Genomic DNA, 18,019 nt, shown 5'->3' with positions numbered 1-18,019 from the left:
CGCGCTCGCCAATGAAAAGCGGCCGAGCCGTGACTGACGCGGCGCGCGGCCAATGGGCGGCCGCCGGGGGCGGTGCCGCGCGGGCCGGGCGGGCGGGCCGGCCGCGCCTGTCAGCGGAGCGGCGGGATGGCGGCGCTGTACGCCTGCACCAAGTGCCACCAGCGCTTCCCCTTCGAGGCGCTCAGCCAGGGCCAGCAGCTCTGCAAGGTCCAGGAGAGGGGCTGGGGGCGGGCTCTGAGGGGGCCGTGGGGGAAGGTCTGTGAGGGAGCTTATGGGGGCTAATGTGGGAGGACGCTGATGGGAGAGGAGTCTGAGGGGGGCTGCGAGGCAAATGGGGGGTGATCTATGAGGAGATCTGAGAGGGGTGGTCTGTGAGGGGATTTGGAGGGGATTTGAGGGGTAAAGGGCCTCCTGGAGCATTGTTTGTGAGGGAGAGGAAGCAAGGGAGTGTTTTTAAGAGGTCTGGGGGCTCTTAAAGGGACTGAGGCTAGTTGGGGACCTGTTTGTGGGGAGATCCCGGGAGTATTTATGAAGACTGGGGCCTTGAGGTGTCCCTTTGTGGTCTATGGGTGTGCAGTGGGAGGGTGTGAGTGAGGCCCTGGGAGCTTTGGGGAGGTTTTGAGGGGCTGGAGCATGGGGCTAAAGCCTAGGGTCTGTTAGGGGCATGTGTTGAAGGGCTCTTTAGGGGAGCTGTTTGTCAGGGGGACCTGAGGGCACTGAAGGCAGTTTGGAGGGGCTGGGAGTATTTGGAGGGTGTCAGAGTGGAAGTCATGGGGTTGTTGTGGGGAACAGAGACGAGGTGGGAGCTGTGCCTGAGCAAAGGCCTGGGAGGACCTGGGCACATTTACAGGAGGTCTGATGGTACCTTGAAAGGGGTAAGATGGGTTTTGGGGACAGTCTGAAGGAGTGGGGAAGAAAAAGATGAAGGAGGAAATAGGGAACAAGGGGCAGGAACTGAGCGGCCTGGGATCACTGAGGCTGGGACAAAGCCCATTAACATAAGGGAATCTCAGAAAGCTGGGAGGAGAGCACAGCCAGATGAATAAGAGGAAGGCGGTGAATACCTGAGGCAGAGCTGTGTGTTCCTGCCCTGGGAGCCGGGGCCACCCCGTGACCCTGCTCTGTGGGTGTGAGGCACAAATGAGCCCCGGTGGTGGATCTCAGTTCATGCCTGGCTCACCTGTGACACATGCCATTCCCATCACCCTTCCTCTTCTCTCAGCATGACTGTACAGGGAGGAAGTGTTTGCAGGTGTGTGGATGTGGAGGGCAGCAGGAGATCTGGGATTTGGGGAGCAGCACTGCACCTCATGAAACGCTTCTGTTGTTGCAGGAGTGCCGGATTGCTCATCCCATTGTTAAATGCACTTACTGCAGGACTGAATTCCAACAGGAAAGGTAAATGCTTGCTGAACTGGACACATACAGGTTTTGTGTAGATCACACCTGGGGAATTATAGTGCTTCACCTTCAGTGACTGAGCCTTAACCTGTAGATTGTTGCTGTGCGAGACTTGGGGGACCTTTGGCCACCTCCAAAGGTCTGCTGGGCAAGTTGGAGTGTCTGTAGTGCACTTGGATTACACCTTTTGCTTAGGGTTTCGTTTTGTTTCCTTCAGTCAGACCTCAAGATGCATATTCCAGGGAGGGATCTGGGTGCACCTTCCCATGAGTTTTTCTCTTACCTGATGTCTGGTATCCAACATTTATTTCCTGCAGTGTTTCCTTTAGCCGGGCTCTTGTCTTACTGCATTTTGACAAGTTGTGTAGCTGTCAGAGGGGGGATTGGTAAAACCCAGAGCTTTGTGTGGCCGTTGTGTGAGGTGTTCCTTTCTGTGTTTGTTGGACAAATATACCTCTGTCCTTTCCTGCCTTGACCTCCAGACTGGAGCCTGCCCTGATGCTGAATCACTCATGCTGCCAATTAGTCAGTGATCAAATCCTGTGTTTGTATGGACAAAAACCCGGTGTCATCTGGGGATGCCTTAATTAAGAGATACCTCCTAGTAATGCCACTTTTTGGGCATTTATCCTCAGCCAGACGGGGATAGGAGAAGCACTTTGGTATCTGAGTCCTTAGAGAGGTTGAATCCAGCCTCATCACCAGAGACAGAGCCGAGGGGAGGCTGGGATGCTACACAGGGATCCTGGGATCTGAAGCAGGCATGCTAAACACAGAGGTTTCATTTTCCTTTTGGAATGTGTTAATAGAATCATCTGTCCTTCTTAACAGCAAAACCAACACGATATGCAAGAAGTGTGCTCAGAATGTGAAGCTCTATGGCACAGTAAGTGAGGGGGGCTCAGCCTCTCTTCCTTTCATCTCTCTTGTCTTTATCCTGCTGAAATCCCAGAGCAGTTTATGGACTGGCTGGGCTGTAAGAGCATGACTGATCAATAATACGGGTCACTCAAGCGTGAAGCTTTGACTTTTTCTCTTCTTTTAGCACAAAAAAGGGCTTTGCGTTGTTTGAAGCCAGGAAATGATCTGTTCGATACCCAGTGGAAACGAGACTGTGCTTACACAGACTGAGATTGCTGCAGGAAGCAGTGATAAATCTTTATTTCCTGCTTGTCTGAAATCTGAAATAGAGATTTTGATTGGTTCTATTTCAGTGTTAGACATTTTTCTAAAGATTTAACAGCACCTGATAAATGGTCTGAGTGCCATGGCAAAATGCACTTTGCTGAAGACCAGGGATCCAAATGGAGTTTTGTCTCCTGGATCAGCTTTGTACTCTGTGTAGAATAAAGAAATAAAAGTTTTGAAATTATGGGGAGAATGGGAACCAGCAGTGTACTATTGGAGTTAGAAGGCTGTAGCAGTTGTTCTTATTTTTTAAAGCCAAAACCCTGCCAGTACTGCAACATCATAGCAGCATTTATTGGAAACAAGTGCCAGCGTTGCACCAACTCGGAGAAGAAGTATGGCCCTCCTCACTCGTGTGAGCAGTGCAAGCAGCAGTGTGCATTTGACCGGAAGGATGACAGGAAGAAGGTCAGTATTTGTGTAAAAAAAGGCAGAAAAGGTAAAAGGGCTGATCACAGTGATCCTGTGTCTGTCTTCTTTACATCTTCTGCTGCATTTCTGACAGGACAAGGAGGAAAGGCAGGGTTAGGTGGAATATTGTGGAGAAATTCTTCCCTGTGAGGGTGGTGAGGCCCTGGTACAGGGTGCCCAGAGCAGCTGTGGCTGCTCCATCCTTGGGAGCGTCCAGGGCCAGGTTGGACAGGGCTTGGAGCAGCCTGGGACAGTGGAAGGTTTCCCTGCCTGTAACAGGGGGTGGGACTGAATGAGCTTTAAGGTCCCTTTCAACCCAGACCATTCCATGATCCGTGTCTCTTGGTTATGAAGTGTTTTTCTAGAGCTGAGCTTTGCTCTGGTTTAGAGCTGTTTAATCTTTGAACCCCTATGTGCCTCTGCCAGATCTTCTAAGAAAGATCTCTTGAATTTGGCCCAAGAGCTGGCGGGGGAGCAGAGACCTCTGAATGAAGTGTGAGGTGCTGTTCGGGGAGAGGAATGGGGAATGTTCCATAGTCTGACGAGCTACAAGTGTCATACCTCCACTACGAAGCCTCTTCCCTGGCTTCTGTACACGCTGTGCTCAAACACCCTGAGTGCTCAGTAGAAGGCGTGTCTTCCCGAGGCAAACTGTAAACAGCTATTGTTTGGAATGCTGCAGCGCTAATCGGTGCCCTGCTGAGCCTCCTGGAGCAGACACCCTTGCTGTTTTGGTCTCCAGTGTCTGCCTGTCCATTCAAAGGATCCTTTTGAGTCCTTGCTTGTTCATATGTGACCCTAAGCTTGAAAGTACTTCTCGCCTTCTCTGCATTTGCTTTGTGGGCAGGATGAAAAACCAAAACTTCTTTCTCTTCTCCCCTTCCAGGTGGATGGAAAACTGCTGTGCTGGTTGTGCACATTGTCCTATAAACGAGTCCTGCAGAAGACCAAAGAGCAGTGCAAACACCTGAGCAGTTCTTCCCGAGCCAGCCTGCAGGAGAAGCAGCAGTTCAGCAGGCTCAGCAGTGGCAGCCACTATAACAGGTAACCTCGGGGAAGGGTTTGGGCAGGGGCTGAGTTGAGGAGGGCCTGGCTAAGTCACGCTTTGCTTGTTTGAAAACCTCACTGTGCTGGTGCAGCCTTGTGCTTTTTAGTGATCCAGCTTACTCAGCTCGTACACGGTGAAAGTGAAGTTGCATTAGTAAAATTCAATGATTAAAATGAGGATTTTAAACAGGAGTCCTTCACCTACGTGCTGCTCTGACTCATTGTTTTCTGTTTATTTTTAGTCGCCAGTTACTCTTCAAGGAATGATTTTTTAATCGTTTTAGCACTGGGAAATACTGTTTTACAGGATCATAGTGGGTGGGAATATTTATCTGCCTCTCTGTCTTAAGTCATTCAGGTTCTGACATACAATTTCCTCCTTTTTCTAGCCAGAAAACCTTATCCACGTCTTCCATTCAGAATGAAATCCCAAAGAAGAAAGCCAAGTTTGATGCCATTTCTGCCAATGGTGACAGGTGAGCCTGTTACATGGGGAAATTGTGGGCGGGTGGTTTTGTTTGCTGAGTTTATATAAGACAGAGTGTGAATAACAGGAAGCTCTTATGCTAGAACAGGGGCCTTGGGCTTTGAGACCTCAAGGGGCTGCCCTAGAACCTGGCAGTCCAGTGCTCCCTGGAATCTAGGCATAGATTTGATCAGGAAAAGAATACTGAGCACCTGTACCTGCCTGGTTGGAGCAGGATGGAGGTGATGGTTGGCTGAACTCCCCAGCAGTCAGGAAAACTGCAGCCAGACCAACTTTATCATCTCTTTGCAGTCACAGGGAGAGAGGGGCTGGTGAGTTCTTCAGGTTTTGTGCTTTGAGGTCTGTCAGACTGATCTGCAGGGAGAGCCTCAGAGGACAGGAGAAGATCCAGACCCATTTCCCATGGCCTTTCCTGGGGGAGAGACAAGCAATCAAACAGCTTTGCTTGAAAGGTTGTGGACTCTCCATCCTGCAGGTGTTCCAGGCCAGGTTGGACGGGTTGTGGAGTAACTTGGTTTAGTGGAAGGTGTCCTTCCCATGGCAGGGGGATGGAACAAGATGCTCTTTAAGATTCATTCCAGCCCAAACCATTCCATGGTTCTCGGATTCTAGGAGAGCATCCGACCCCATTCTGCTGTCACATTTGGTGCTGGATCACGTTGATGCCGGCTGCCTGTGCAGCAGAATGGGAGTCACTAGCAGAAACAGGAGATTGATTTGTATTTTTATGGTCTTGTACATGCATATTTTCATTCCTGCCTTTCCTCTCTGATTCTCAGCGTTCCTTCCTCTCCCGAGATGCTTTGCCCCCTTATCCAGAGGGCCCCGTCCACGTTGGCGCAGTGGGCTGCTTCCCAACAGACTCTCGGGGCCCACCATTGTCCTGTTGCTCAAGGCATTGACATCCTGAAGTGAGATCACCTATTGTTTTCTCCCCTCCCTCCCTGGGAACTGCCTCATACACGGGAACTCTCCCTCTCACTGGATCTCTTTCTAAACAGCAGGGATCTGGGAGCACAGACACCGTTAGTGCCGAAGGGTTTGGTACACTGGGAATTAATTAACCTCTACCTGCCTTCAATGTCTCTGAGATCACAGATCTCTCCAATAGATATGTTGACACCTTGTCACTGTGAAGTGCTCCTGTGGGAAATGCCCCGTCCCTGGAAGTGTTCATGGCCAGCTTGAATGGGGCTTGGGGCAGCCTGGGACAGTGGAATGTGACCTTGCCCGTGGCAGGGGGAAGAAGGAGATGAGTTTAAGGACCCTTCCAACTCAAACCATTCTGGAGTTCTATGATTCTGTGAAATAGAACTTTAAAAATTTTGTAGGGTTGTGGCTCCCACAGAGTTCTCTCAAAGATCTTTTGTCATCTGAACAGCATTTTCAGTTAAAAGCTGGGAAAATTTAAGGACTAGTTGTGACTTAGGAGTAGTGCTGAGTGCAGTGGGGTTAGAGTTCAGTTACCTTCAGTGCTGCTGGAACCAGAGGAAAGAATGGAAACAGGGCCCTGGTAGAAGTGGTGCAGCCCATCAGTACTGGTGCAGCTTTCCCTCCAGAGAGGAGGCTGCTCTGGGCTGTAGGACAGCACCAGCTGTTTTTATCTTCTCATTAAATCATGGGCAACTCATTGTAACAGCCCTGCTGGCTTGAAAATATTTAAAAAACAAAACGTCCTGTGCTCTGGGCTGGTCAGCCATTTACTTGGAAAACAGGAGCATGTATTGAAGGAATCAAGGGCCTTCCTTTTGCTCTCATGTCAGATGTTGTCAGTCTGGCTCCTGCCAAGGCTGTAGGCCTCGCCACAGGCTTTTTTTGATGAGTTCCAGTAACAAACCAAGTGTAAATTTAGCAACTAAAGAGCTTCAGTGACGTGCAGCAGAAAAGGCAAGCTGCAGCTGCCTTAAATAGACAAATGGCTGCATGTCTTGAGTGGAATAATAATGGGGGTTCCTTAGGTGTGGGTTTGGAGTTGCTGAGGGTTCTTTTATGAGGGTGAACCCCCAAATCCCTCCCCTGTTGTACAACTATCTGATTGTCCCTCCCAGAGTCACCTTGGTGTCTGGGGCACAGCCTGAGCGTGGAGTTACGGTCTGCTGCAGCGCAAGGGTGTTTGCAGCAGAGCAGAGCCTGGAGTAAAGTGACACAACCAGCACCTCCTCCCTGCTGAGGTCAGCCCCAGCTTCCTGTGCCCTGGCTCCAGCCAAACCCCTGGTGTAGCCTTCAGCTGGGCAAAATTTGGGCATGTTTGAGCTCAGTTGACTTTGGCAACACCTTCAACCAGGGTCCAGCTTACCTGAAATTATTGCTCCTTCTTGGATATGGTGGAAATTCCTTTACTGTGTTGTACTGTGTTTTTGTTTACATGCTTCAGAGCGGCTGTTGCTCTCAGTGGCTATGATATGTGGACAGGGTGATTTCCAACACTTATTTCAGGGGTGGTGTTGAATGGTTTGTTCTGGATGAGTTCTGGGAGGAGCAAACACCTCTGTCCCCACTGCACTGGGAGTAGTTTTCTCTCCCAGTGACTCGCAGCACATCTTGCAGCAGACCTGACCTTATTAATCCTTCTGTGCTGCCAGTGCCCCGTGGTTTGTGCTGCCCAGCACGCTGGCTTCACCTTCAGCCCCTGGAGCTGTGCTGGTCCTGACTGGGGCAGTCTCGGTGTCCTCTTGTGCCAGTGCTGGCGAAGTGTTTTTATGCTGCAGACTCTGCAGATGAGCACACTGCGGTCCCTTCTCCTGTCACTGCAGACAAGGTGCTAAATTGTGCTTGTAACACCAGGCAGTGACAGCACTGCTGGCAGGGGAAGGGCAGCAGTTCCTCAGGATGCTCAGCAGTGAAGTTCATTTGTAAAAAGATTCTTATTTGCATAGGAGAGTCCTGGCATGGTTTAAAGCTCTGTGACTTGTGCTGTACTGCACTGAGTAGAGGATGTTTTTCACAAGAATCCCAGAATGGTTTGGGTTGGAAGGGACCTTAAAGCTCATCTCATTCTGCCCCCCTCCATGGGCAGAATGCCCCCCTTCCACTGTCCCAGATTGCTCCAAGCTCTGTCCAACCTGGCCTTGGACACTTGCAGGGAATGGGACAGCTGCCGCTGCTCTGGGCAAACTCTGCCAGGGCTTCACCACCCTCACAGGGAAGGATTCCTTCCCAATATCCCATCTCTCCCTCCCTTCTGGCAGCAGGAAGCCATTCCCCCTTGTCCTGGCACTCCAGGCCCTTGTCCCCAGTCCCTCTCCAGCTCTCTTGGAGCGCTTTAGGCACAGGAATGGGCTCTGAGGTTTCCCTGGAGCCTTCTCCTCTCCAGGCTGAACACCTTCAGCTCTCCCAGCCTAAGTTGAGAGCGGAGTGGTTCCAGCTCTTGGAACATCTCTTGTGGCCTTCTCTGGGCTTGTTCCAGCAGCTCCACATCCTTCTGATATTGAGGGCCCAGAACTGGAGGCAGCTCTGCCAGTGGTTTTTGTCTAAGGTGAAATGTGGATGCTGGTTTAGTGCCTGGGCTGTGTGTCTTCACGCCAGCCTGACTTGAATAGCAAAATCTTTAAGCTTGGTGTTTCCTTTGCCTAATTTCCACCATTTAATGGGTGTGGAGTTCAGGCAGTTGATTTGGTTTCTGTTCCAGGCAATAGAGAGAGGCAGGTGCCTTGGGAACAGCTCCATTTTTGTCCTCTGTCTCTGCTGAAAACACCAGGAGCTCATCATTTCCCTTTAATTAGCGGTGTGCATTTTAGGCTGTTCCAACACAGGGAGCTCATGTCCCCCTGACCTATCCCAAGGGGCTGGATCTTGAGCTTATTTGTAGAGGCTTTATTTTTTTTTTGTTGGTTGGTTGTTTTAATTCTTGATGTGTTTGTTAAAGGAAAGGACCGACTTGTGTTTGGCAGTTTTCCTTTGAATTTTGGAATCTCAGGCTGCTTCTGTAATATGGGGTTAAAGACAGAGGAACCTTTCATGACTATCTTGTCAGCCTTTAAAAAAATGCAAAAGAGGAAGGAAAAATATCTGCTTCTTTATTTCTTCACACATTTGAAGGGGAATTTTGCAGCGACTGGACAGCACAATTCCTGCCTGGTATTTTATACCCCTCCAGGAGGAGATCTCAAGCCGGCTGTTCCCCACTGGTGGGTGCAGAGCTCTGGGAGCCGCAGGGATGGGTGCTCTGTGTAAGGCTGGTGACCATCCTGTCCCTTCCTTCTCCCCACTGGGTGGCAGGGCTGGCTCTCACCTTCCTGGCTTTGCAATGTGCTGGGCAGCAGCAGCTGCCAGGCAGGGGATTGTTCCTGCTAGAGCTGCTCAGGGAAATGTGGACATGTCCTGGCACTCTTTATCACCCCAGGGCATGGCAGGAGAGAAGCGTGCTTGGGCAAAGGAATGGTGTGTCAAGGGATTGTTTTCAACCAGAGAGAATCAAGTGAGGAAGCCTTTCTTTTCTCTCTGGAGACTGTTGGGTGGGGTTTTTTTGTTGTTGTGTTTTTGGGGGGTGGTGGGTTGTTTTGGTTGTTTGTTTTTTTTATTTTATTTATTTCTCTTCTCCCCGGCATATTTGCACTGAATGGGAAATTAAAGCCGCTGTTAATAACATGCTTGTACACAGGAAGGTGCTGGAGCACCCACCATCATCTTGAACAGCCTCCACTTGGGAAAACTATTGGGAAAGTTTTAAAATGGAGCTGTTCTCTGCTGGTGTGTGGGTATGAACCTCCCTGCCTAGCACAGAGCTGGATCCAGCGTGCCCAGAGCACTGCCACATCTCAGTGTGGACTGTCAGCATGTTTTAGCCATGCAGGGCTCTCCTGCTGCGGGCTGTCTCCTGCAGACCCTCAGTTCTGCATTTTCCTCTGCCAGGTTTTCTCTCCCAGTGCCTCAGGGCCATGCTCTGACTCTCAGATCTGCTTAGATTCCCTCTGTAGATCCCCAGCACAGTGGGGGAGTGAGCCTTTTCCCCTGCCACGTCCTTACTAATGAGTCCTGTCAAAGCAGACTGTAGTGCTTTTAATTAGAAAACGGATCATTTCCAGGTGCTAGAGGAGACCCCGTGTGAAGTGAGCAGCAAATACTCTCTGCCTTAGGGTACAGGCTGGGGACTGGAAGCTCCGAGGCAGAAACATCCTTGAGAGTGGCAGAATTTTGGGTTGACACCATGCCTTTCCCACTCTGCTGCAGCTCCCAGCTTTAGAGCTGAGTGGTGACCTACCCTGGAGGCTTTAAAAAAGAAGTCAGGCTCTGGGTGACTTCTTTATTTATCTGATAACAGCCTGACTTGAAGTTACCTTTTAGGTGAAGATGTCTTTTGTTGTCTTATTACTGTTCCATTTTTGTGCAGCAGTTTCAGGTGCGTGTGGCTGGAAGTGTGAACATGAGGAGATAAAAAAATCAGCTTTAGGGATGGAACAGCAGGCAGGTGGAGTCCCTGGGCCTCGTGGCTGCAGCTTGCTGTATCTTATGATCTGGCATATTCCTGTAGCACAAGAGTGCGTGTGCCTGCCTGGGGCACTGGCTCTCTGGTGGGGAGGTTTGTGATTTACCAGTGCAGCAGTGACTCACGCACAGATAACTCTGCTGATGCTTGCTTAGATTTAGAGATTTACCTGCTGATGTACAGGTGATGTGCTCACCCGTTTCTCTGTCTTCCTGGAGAGTTTTTCCTACTCTGAAATAATGAAGGTTCCTCCCTAAATTGCTTTGTCGTGGCAGAATCATATTACAAGTTCCAGTATGTTTTTTTACCCCTTTTTCTTGCTCAGGACAATTCAGCTGTTTCCCTTTGCTCTGTTTGTTGAACTTGGAGGTTATTTGTTTCTCTTTCATGTCCCCTCCTTGCCAGAATGTTTGTTTACATTCAGTGGGAAGTTTTGCAGTGCATCCAAGGACTGCTTGTGAGCAAAGAGATTTCCAAGGGGATGCATAAAGTTTAAGTCTCTCTCTTATTGCTGTCTTCAACTCTTTGGTTTGAAAAAGGATCACGAATGATCATTAAATGATTCCCATTCTCCTTTGAGTGCATCTGTGGGAGTTTCCCTGCCTCAGTGAAGAGGAGGATTTTGTTGAGAGCCTCTCCCTGTTCTTTGCTGCAGTTTTTCTCCGGACCTCGCCCTGGACTCCCCTGGCACCGACCACTTTGTCATCATTGCCCAGCTGAAAGAGGAAGTGGCTACTTTAAAAAAGATGCTTCACCAGAAGGATCAGATGATTTTGGAGAAGGAGAAGAAGGTACAGTCCTTGGCTTGCTTCCTCCCCAGCAGGCTGACATGTTCTCACAGATCACACTCTGACACAGCCTGGCTTTTTATCTCGGAGTTAACATGTCTGGCTCTTTACAAGCTGCCTCCTTTCCAAAGCCAAAGAGGCTCTCTGGACCCACCCAGGGGATCTCATTGCATAAAGGGTCATTTCCTGACCACTCTCATGGAGACCTCTGTGTGTGGGCAAGACTGGGAACAAACATTCTGCTGCTTGGAGAAATGCAGTGCTGGCCCTTGCTGCTGCTGTGTGCTCTCAGTGACACGGTTCAGGTCTCGTTGCAGTGTCTGTGCCCTCAGCCAGTCTCACACACCTTCTGCAGAGGCACTTTCCGTGGCAGCAGGGTCTGTGGTGAGGGCACTTGTTGCCTCTTGCAGCTCACTTCCTCCTTCTGGTTTCTGCACAGATCACAGAGCTGAAAGCTGACCTGCAGTACCAGGAATCACAGATGAGGGCAAAGATGAACCAAATGGAGAAGACACACAAGGAGGTCATGGAGCAGTTACAGGTGACGGCATTTTCGGTTTAATTTGCTGAGCTGTGTTGTATTCAGGAGTGACTGAGGACATTCCTGAGCTCTGTCCAGGAGGAACTGAGGACACTCCTGGTCAGAACACCCCATGAGCACACAGCTCCTGCTAATGCTTCTCCCTGTTCTACAGCCTCTGTGCTGCCAGGCAAGCCCCTCCTCAGCTCTGCATTGCATCCCAACCACCATTTACACCCGCCTTTCTGCTCTCTACTCAGGTTCACACTTACTGTGCTGTAAAGTGCTATGTTGTGTCCCTTATGGACTAGACAGGAACCATCAAACTCATTTTATTTATTGCCAAAATCAGGTTTGAACCTGTTTCTCCTGTCAGTAGAACCTTTGTCGGCTCCCTGAACCTCTAAATCACCTCCCTGTGATTTGTGTGAGCAGTAACCAGAGAAAACAAAGGAACAATTGGCAGTTCTTTTAGCCCTGTATCTGTAGTGCAAATAAAGAAGTCCCTGAGCTGATGGAAGCAGGGAGAGCAGGATTCTTGTCATGGCTGTGGAAATACAGCAGACTATCAGCATGAATAGCTTGAGCCATCGAAGAGATCAGGTCAAAGGGGAAGAAATCAGACACAGAAATGAACTTTGCACCCTTTAATTACTCTGGGTATATAAAGATCTAAAGCCCCAGCAATGAGGTATGGGAGGGGATGAGACAAAAGGCTTCTGTTGCCTCTGAGGAAACAGTCCCTCGTCCATTCACACCCACTCTGGGGAAGTATCCCAGTGGCAGGCAGGTGTGGGGCCTCCAGCTGCTCTCAGTGTGCTGGTGCCTGTGAGAATCCCTTCAGAGGGCACGTTCTTCTGCCTGGCTGAAGGCTGGGATGTTGGAATGTGGTGTGGAGAGGGCTGGATGTGCTGTTTCTGAAGGTAAAGGAGTGTCAGATCCAGGAGCAGGTGTGGCCCAGCCACCCCTTGGGGGTTTCCATGCCTGTGCTCAGCCCAGGCTGGGACTGCCCTGACCTCTCTGGTGTCCAGACGTTTTATTTCTGCTGGTATTGGTTGAGTGTTTGGAAACCTTTCTCAGTGATTGCAAAAAATCAAAGTTCAGGTCCTCTCAGTGTATTGTCGGTGCTTTGAACTCTTCATATGATTAATTTTTGAATGGTCTCGTGGGTTTTATCATTTTGTCTTTGTCTTTTCCTGTGGGGCTGGTTTGGGAGAGCCCTCTCCAGGAGGTTCGAGGTGAGCTCAACATCTGCCCTCCTTTCCCCCTGTGTTCAGGATGTCAGCAGCTTCTGCACAGGGATCCCAAGAGCTAATGATGACCCATGCCACTAAACCCCCATTTTCCCCTTTTCCAGGCCAAGAACAGAGAGCTCCTGAAGCAAGCAGCTGCCTTGTCAAAAGGCAAAAAGCCTGAGAAGTCAGGAGCAATAACCTCCCCTTAAAGCCAAACCCCCAACCTGGGAGCTTTCCCCAGCATTAGCAGAGGAGGCTGGGAGACCTGCTGGATCTCTGGAAGCCCAAACCTCCGCGCTGTCGCTGTCCCACCGCTGTGGACTCCACGGGAATTCCTGACGCGTTTCCTTCCGACAGCATGCTTGAGTGTGGCCGGTTTCGACCCATGGGGAGAGGTCCCAGCCTTCCTAAATCCCCCCTCAAGTACTGTTTCCTGGAAGAAATCTTTTCCTAACCAGTTGCTACCACTGCCAGCCCTTTCCATGAGCAAACAGGAACCTGCTGCATTAGTGGCTCCTTGCTGGTTCCCAGCCTGCTGCTGTGAGGGATTTGCCGTGGCCAGTTGTTCTGCAGATAAAATGGGAGCTGTGTGTGGTGGTGGGAGCTGGATTTTTATTTTTTTCCTTGAACTGTTCCTTTTTTAAAAAGAGAGCTGAGAACTCACCAGCCCAACAGATGTTCCTGGAAAGTTGTGCCACTGCTGACAACAGCTGATCCAGCTTTTTGAAGATGCTTCCAAAATGGGGGCCGTGTATTTATCTTGGAAGATTTTTGTGGTTTGTTTTTTTCTTCTCTTCTCTGTCAGCTTTGCAAACCGAACTGCCTGGTTTTGTGTTTCCTTGTTTTTCTGATGAGAGCTTTTGGGTTGGGAGCCAAAGTGGAATGACACAGCCCCCAACCCACCCAGAATTCCAGAATTCCATCCTCCCAGTGCCCTGGTTACACGGTAACCCCTGGGATTTTGATGATTTCTGCAGCTTGGTGCGATTAAGTCTCTCTTACTCCATTTCTTTACACAAAGAAAGTTCAAGGCTCAGATATTCCCTCTCTTCCCCCTTTCCCTGCCCCTTCCAGATGCAGGGGCCAGGTTGGCTCCAAGAAAGCACTTAACTCAGGCAGCGACCCGAGCCAGGGAGTGTTTTTTGGGGCACTCCAGGGATTTTTTTCTCACTGCTGATTCCAAACCAGCAGGATCAAAGGGCTATGAGAGTTCCCTGTACCAGGGACGTGCTGCCACTGACCCTTACAGCCAGACCAGCTGGGATAGGTCCCCCCAGGCACCTCTTTTGGGGTGATGGTGGTGGATAAAAAGCACTTGGAGGGGGAGCACAACACAACTCCGGGCTGCCGGGAGCTCCTCGACATCCTGAACTCCAGTCAGGGAGTGGAGAAACATCTCAGGGCTGAAGGTAGGTAAGAGAACTCATGTTTTTGCTGCAGGGCGGCTGCTCCGTCAGGGCTTTGATGAAGCTTTTAACTAGAGCTTGTGATTACTTTTTTCATCCTTTTCTTTCTTATTTGTTACTAAAGTTGATTTTACTCAAAGGCACTTTTTTGGGATGGTGTTGGCTTCTGGCACGGAAGGAACACGTTTCATCGGACACTGCCATGTGCTTGTTTTTGGTTTTTCTAAGAGACTTTTGATGTGAAAACAAGCAAAACCAGAAACTGTTGCACTTTGCCTGAGTGTGGCAGCTGGAAAAACTCACCCAATTTTATACTTTTAGAAAATGAAGTGCATTGGTGGGAGTTTTTTTTAACTGTGGGCTTTGCTTTTTTTCCTTCCCTCAACATACAGAAATTAAAAGAGGGAGAAAGGCCCTGTAAATACCGTTCAGTTGGGTTTTTAATCGTGATAAATTGCTCCTGCCGTGGTGTAGCTGATTTGTAGCACCAACATCGTTTCTTTGTATGTTTGTAATAATGAGATTTTCAAGGGACACTTTGATTTGTACAAATGACACCTGTAAAAGTGGTTTGAAAAAAAAATCCTCATCTGTGAGTGATACTTTTTTTGCTTTGAAAAGAGAGAAAAAAAAAAACCAAAAAACCAACAAAATGACCAAAGTACCTCTCCCTGCCTGGAGCTGATTTATCTCATGCTCTAGGGTTGGGAGTTAGGGGAAGGAGACAGTATTTTCCCATTGTTTGCTTTGCTCCTACATTTTTTTTTTCTATCTTTAAATCCTCACATCAAGCTTGTTGCTAGGATCCTGGTTACTTGGTTACATCCAGCTTCCCAGGACCCATCCGGCTGTGTCTGATGAGATTTATTCCTGAACTCAGCAAGGGGATACAACTGGCACAGACTGAGAGACCTGCTCCTTTGGCATGGAGGTTTTCCCTTTTCCCATGAGATTTCCATGAAGGAAATTCAGCTGCCCCTTGTCTTTTTTCAAGGAAATCTCCAGAGGTCCGAGAGTCTAAAGAGGTTTTAGCTTTGAGCCTTTACCTTATTCATACCCAGTCTCCAGGAGCACATGGGGATAGCAGCTCCCTCCTGCTGCTGCTCCCAGAGCTGTGAGGATCACTGACCAGTACAAACCAGTACAAACCAGTACAAACCACAGTTTCTAATGTTTATGTTGCTGTAGCCACATCCCTCTGCCTGCAGTGCAGAAATCCTGATGCAGTGCTGGCAGCTCCTGTGGGCCAGGATCACCTTGGGAGTCACCTTCCCTCCATGCCTCTGAACAGTGCAGCTGCAGAGGAAATGAGAGAGAACATCCTCAAGGTATGCCAGGGAAGGTTTAGATTGGATATCAGGGAAAATTTTAACATGGAAAAGGGCTGTCCAGCCCTAGTACAGACTGCCCAGGGAAGTTGTGGAGCCCCCATCCCTGGAGGAATGTGAAAGCCTTGTGGATGTAACATTTGGGGATGAGGGTTAGGTGGTGGCCCCCAGTGCTGGGGGAACAGTTGGACAGGATGCTCTTAAAGATCTTTTCCAACCTGAATGATTCCATTATTCTAATTCCCTTCTCCACCCCACAAACGCTCTGGGCTTCTTTCTTCCAGCCCACAAAGCCCTAATGCCGCAGGTTCTCCCACTGTAGTGGGGTGACCAGCCACAGTGACAGTCCAGCTCCTGATCTTTGACCAGAGCATGTAGGGAAAAGAAACACTGAAACAATATTCCATGTTTTACCTGCCTCAGGTGTTCCCTCAGAGTGTCCCTGTGTGGTCTCTGTTGCTTCCCTTCCTTCTCAGAATCTGGGCTGCCCAAAACCAGCAGCTGGTGAAAAAGCAGGAGCTGTCCCCAGCCAACTTCCCTCTGAGGTGACACACCTTAAGCAATTGGCCTTCCCTTGCTGTTTAGCTTTCCTGGAACAGCAGTCCTGTCCAGTCAGCAGGATGGTAACCAGGCCACTCTCAATCCCAAAATAATTACCTACTGTTGCTAAATCCCTGGAGAGATTTAAAAGCCATGTGGATGTGGCACTTGGGGACATGGGTTAGTGGTGGCCTTGGCAGTGCTGGGCTAACAGTTAAACTTGATGATCTTGAGGGCTTTTCTGAACTGAACAATTCCATGATTCTGTGGGATGCTGAAGCTGTTTTGCACTGCCCAGCATGGCCTGGGAGCGTGGGAGGCTCTGAGCCGCTGGCAGCTCGGCGGTGGTGGCCGGACACTCCCTGTACCAGGCTGCTGTGAGAGGAGGGACGTGCTGCTGACAGCCTGAGCCAACTGCTACATGAGCAGGAGCATCAGGAACCAGCCAGGAAAAGTCCTGAGGCTGCAGGTAACCTAGTGCTTGCCCATTGGGCTGATGAGCAGATGGGGGGTCCTGTGCTGCTCCAAAACCTGGAGCTCTGTGCCCACCCAGCCGTGCTTGGCCCCTCCTGCCCCTGCTCGACATGCAGGAGTCATCTTTGGGACAAATGTCCTCCTGGCACAGCCCTTCGTGTCTTCTGATGGGATATTTTTATGTTAAATATTTGGCAGCATCTCCAGCCTGCCTTTCCAGCTGGATCGTTGCCTGATGCACACCCACAGCCCTGTACCTCTAATATCCAGGGCTTTTTCGGGAGCAGAAGGGGGAGAAGAGAGGCAGCCTCTCCCTCTCTGCCCACCTCCCACTTTTCTTGCCCTCTGTTGCCTTTACTGATGCAAAGGAAGAGATGTGTTTTCCCCTCCAGGCTGATGTGTTCAGCCAGAGCAAACACAGAGCTCATGGCCTCAGGTGGAACTGTAGAGTCATCATGGAATTGTTTGGGTTGGAAGAGACCTTAAAGCTCCTCTTGTTCCACCCCGTGCCATGGGCAGGCACACCTCCCACTGGATCAGGTTGCTCCAAGCCCTGTCCACCCTGGCCTTGGACACCTCCGGCCGCAGCTTCTCTGGGCAGCCCCGGGGCTGCCTGGTGACAGCAGCACCTCTGCTTGTTCCCCGTGTCCAGCAGCTCTGTGGGGTGTGACAGTGCCAGAGGAGCAGGTGACACAGCTGGGCTGGGGGTGACAGAGGCTAAGGCAGCACCTCTGACCCCAGGGCAGTTAGGGGCCACATTCCCTTGGATTACATGAAATGAAGCCCCCGAATTGTTGCCTCTGAAATGACACAAGTGGAAATACAAAAGCAGAAACTTTGAGGTGGCTACAGCCGCCCAGACCCCACAGCCTCAGCACAGAACCACGTTTGCAAAACACCCTAAAAATAGCCCCAGGAAGGGGACAAGGACAAGGAGCAATGACCAGGGACGTTTGGAACTGGCTGTGTCCTCCCTCCCTGCCGAGGCTGGGGCTGTGCTGGCGGTGGCTGTCCCAGCCGTGGGCTGTGCGGCGGGCACGGCAGTGCCAAGGAGCTCTGACGTTCCCTCCGCTGGCAGGAGCTCAGCCCGGAGCCAGAGGAGGCTGTTGCCAGGCAAATCCTGAGTTGTTTGTGCAGAGACTCCTGTTTGCTGGACTTTGCTGTGTTGGGCTGTCAGGCAGCACCGGATTGCTCCTAGTGCTGTGTCTGGGACAAGCCATGGTACTGGGGGTGGGGTTTCCCCCCTTCTTTCCACCTTTTTGGTTTTTTCTTTTTCTTCATTATTTTTCTTACTTTTTTTCTTTTTTTCTTCTTCCCTCCTGTCCCTTTGGAGAAACACCAAACCCAGTAAAAGACTCAGAGAATCCCAGAGCATTTTGGTTGGAAAGGATCTTAATGCTCATCTCATTCTGGCCCCCTCCACGGGCAGGGACACCTTCCACTATCCCAGGTAGCTCCAAGCCCTGTGCAGCCTGGTCTTGGACACTTCCAGGAATCCAGGGGCAGTTACAGCTTCTTTGGGCAAACTCTGCCAGGGCTTCACCACCCTCACAGGGAAGAATTCCTTCCCAATATCCCATCTCTCCCTCCCTTCTGGCAGCAGGAAGCCATTCCCCCTTGTCCTGGCACTCCAGGCCCTTGTCCCAAGTCCCTCTCCAGCTCTCTTGGAGGCCTTTTAGGCACTGGAATGGGGTCTAAGGTTTCCCCAGAACCTTCTCCAGGCTGAATACCTTCTGCTTTTTCCAGTGCAGAGGGTCTGGAGCCCTCTT

The 18,019-nt window shown here is 50.3% G+C and overlaps 1 protein-coding gene across 2 annotated transcripts; it reads left to right on the top strand.

The window, feature by feature from the left end:
• The first annotated feature begins 91 nt into the window (after positions 1-91).
• Positions 92-14,500, top strand: FAM76A (family with sequence similarity 76 member A). 2 transcript variants are annotated; one of them, XM_040086219.2, is made up of 10 exons: positions 92-207; positions 1,334-1,398; positions 2,233-2,287; positions 2,845-2,997; positions 3,887-4,044; positions 4,437-4,523; positions 5,314-5,445; positions 10,615-10,750; positions 11,187-11,288; positions 12,625-14,495. In XM_040086219.2, exons 1-10 carry the CDS (start codon positions 127-129, stop codon positions 12,709-12,711), a joined length of 1,056 nt encoding a protein of 351 aa, XP_039942153.1. In that variant the 5' UTR covers positions 92-126; the 3' UTR covers positions 12,712-14,495. The 2 variants fall into 2 exon arrangements, with proteins under 2 accessions (XP_039942153.1, XP_039942155.1); XM_040086221.2 differs by lacking the exon at positions 5,314-5,445 and having other exon boundaries at positions 12,625-14,500.
• The last annotated feature ends 3,519 nt before the right edge of the window (positions 14,501-18,019 follow it).

This window comes from Hirundo rustica, chromosome 25 (assembly GCF_015227805.2).
Source record: "Hirundo rustica isolate bHirRus1 chromosome 25, bHirRus1.pri.v3, whole genome shotgun sequence".
NCBI lineage: Eukaryota > Metazoa > Chordata > Aves > Passeriformes > Hirundinidae > Hirundo > Hirundo rustica.
Note: the sequence above shows the minus strand (reverse complement) of the source record. Positions and strands in the feature narration are given on the sequence as shown.

Excerpts from the sequence above, each read along its gene's own strand:
- FAM76A (XM_040086219.2), top strand. The coding sequence starts at position 127 with ATGGCGGCGCTGTACGCCTGCACCAAGTGCCACCAGCGCTTCCCCTTC. Across the intron at positions 1,399-2,232 it reads ACTGAATTCCAACAGGAAAG|CAAAACCAACACGATATGCA; the intron begins GTAAATGCTTGC and ends CCTTCTTAACAG. Across the intron at positions 2,998-3,886 it reads GGAAGGATGACAGGAAGAAG|GTGGATGGAAAACTGCTGTG; the intron begins GTCAGTATTTGT and ends CTCCCCTTCCAG.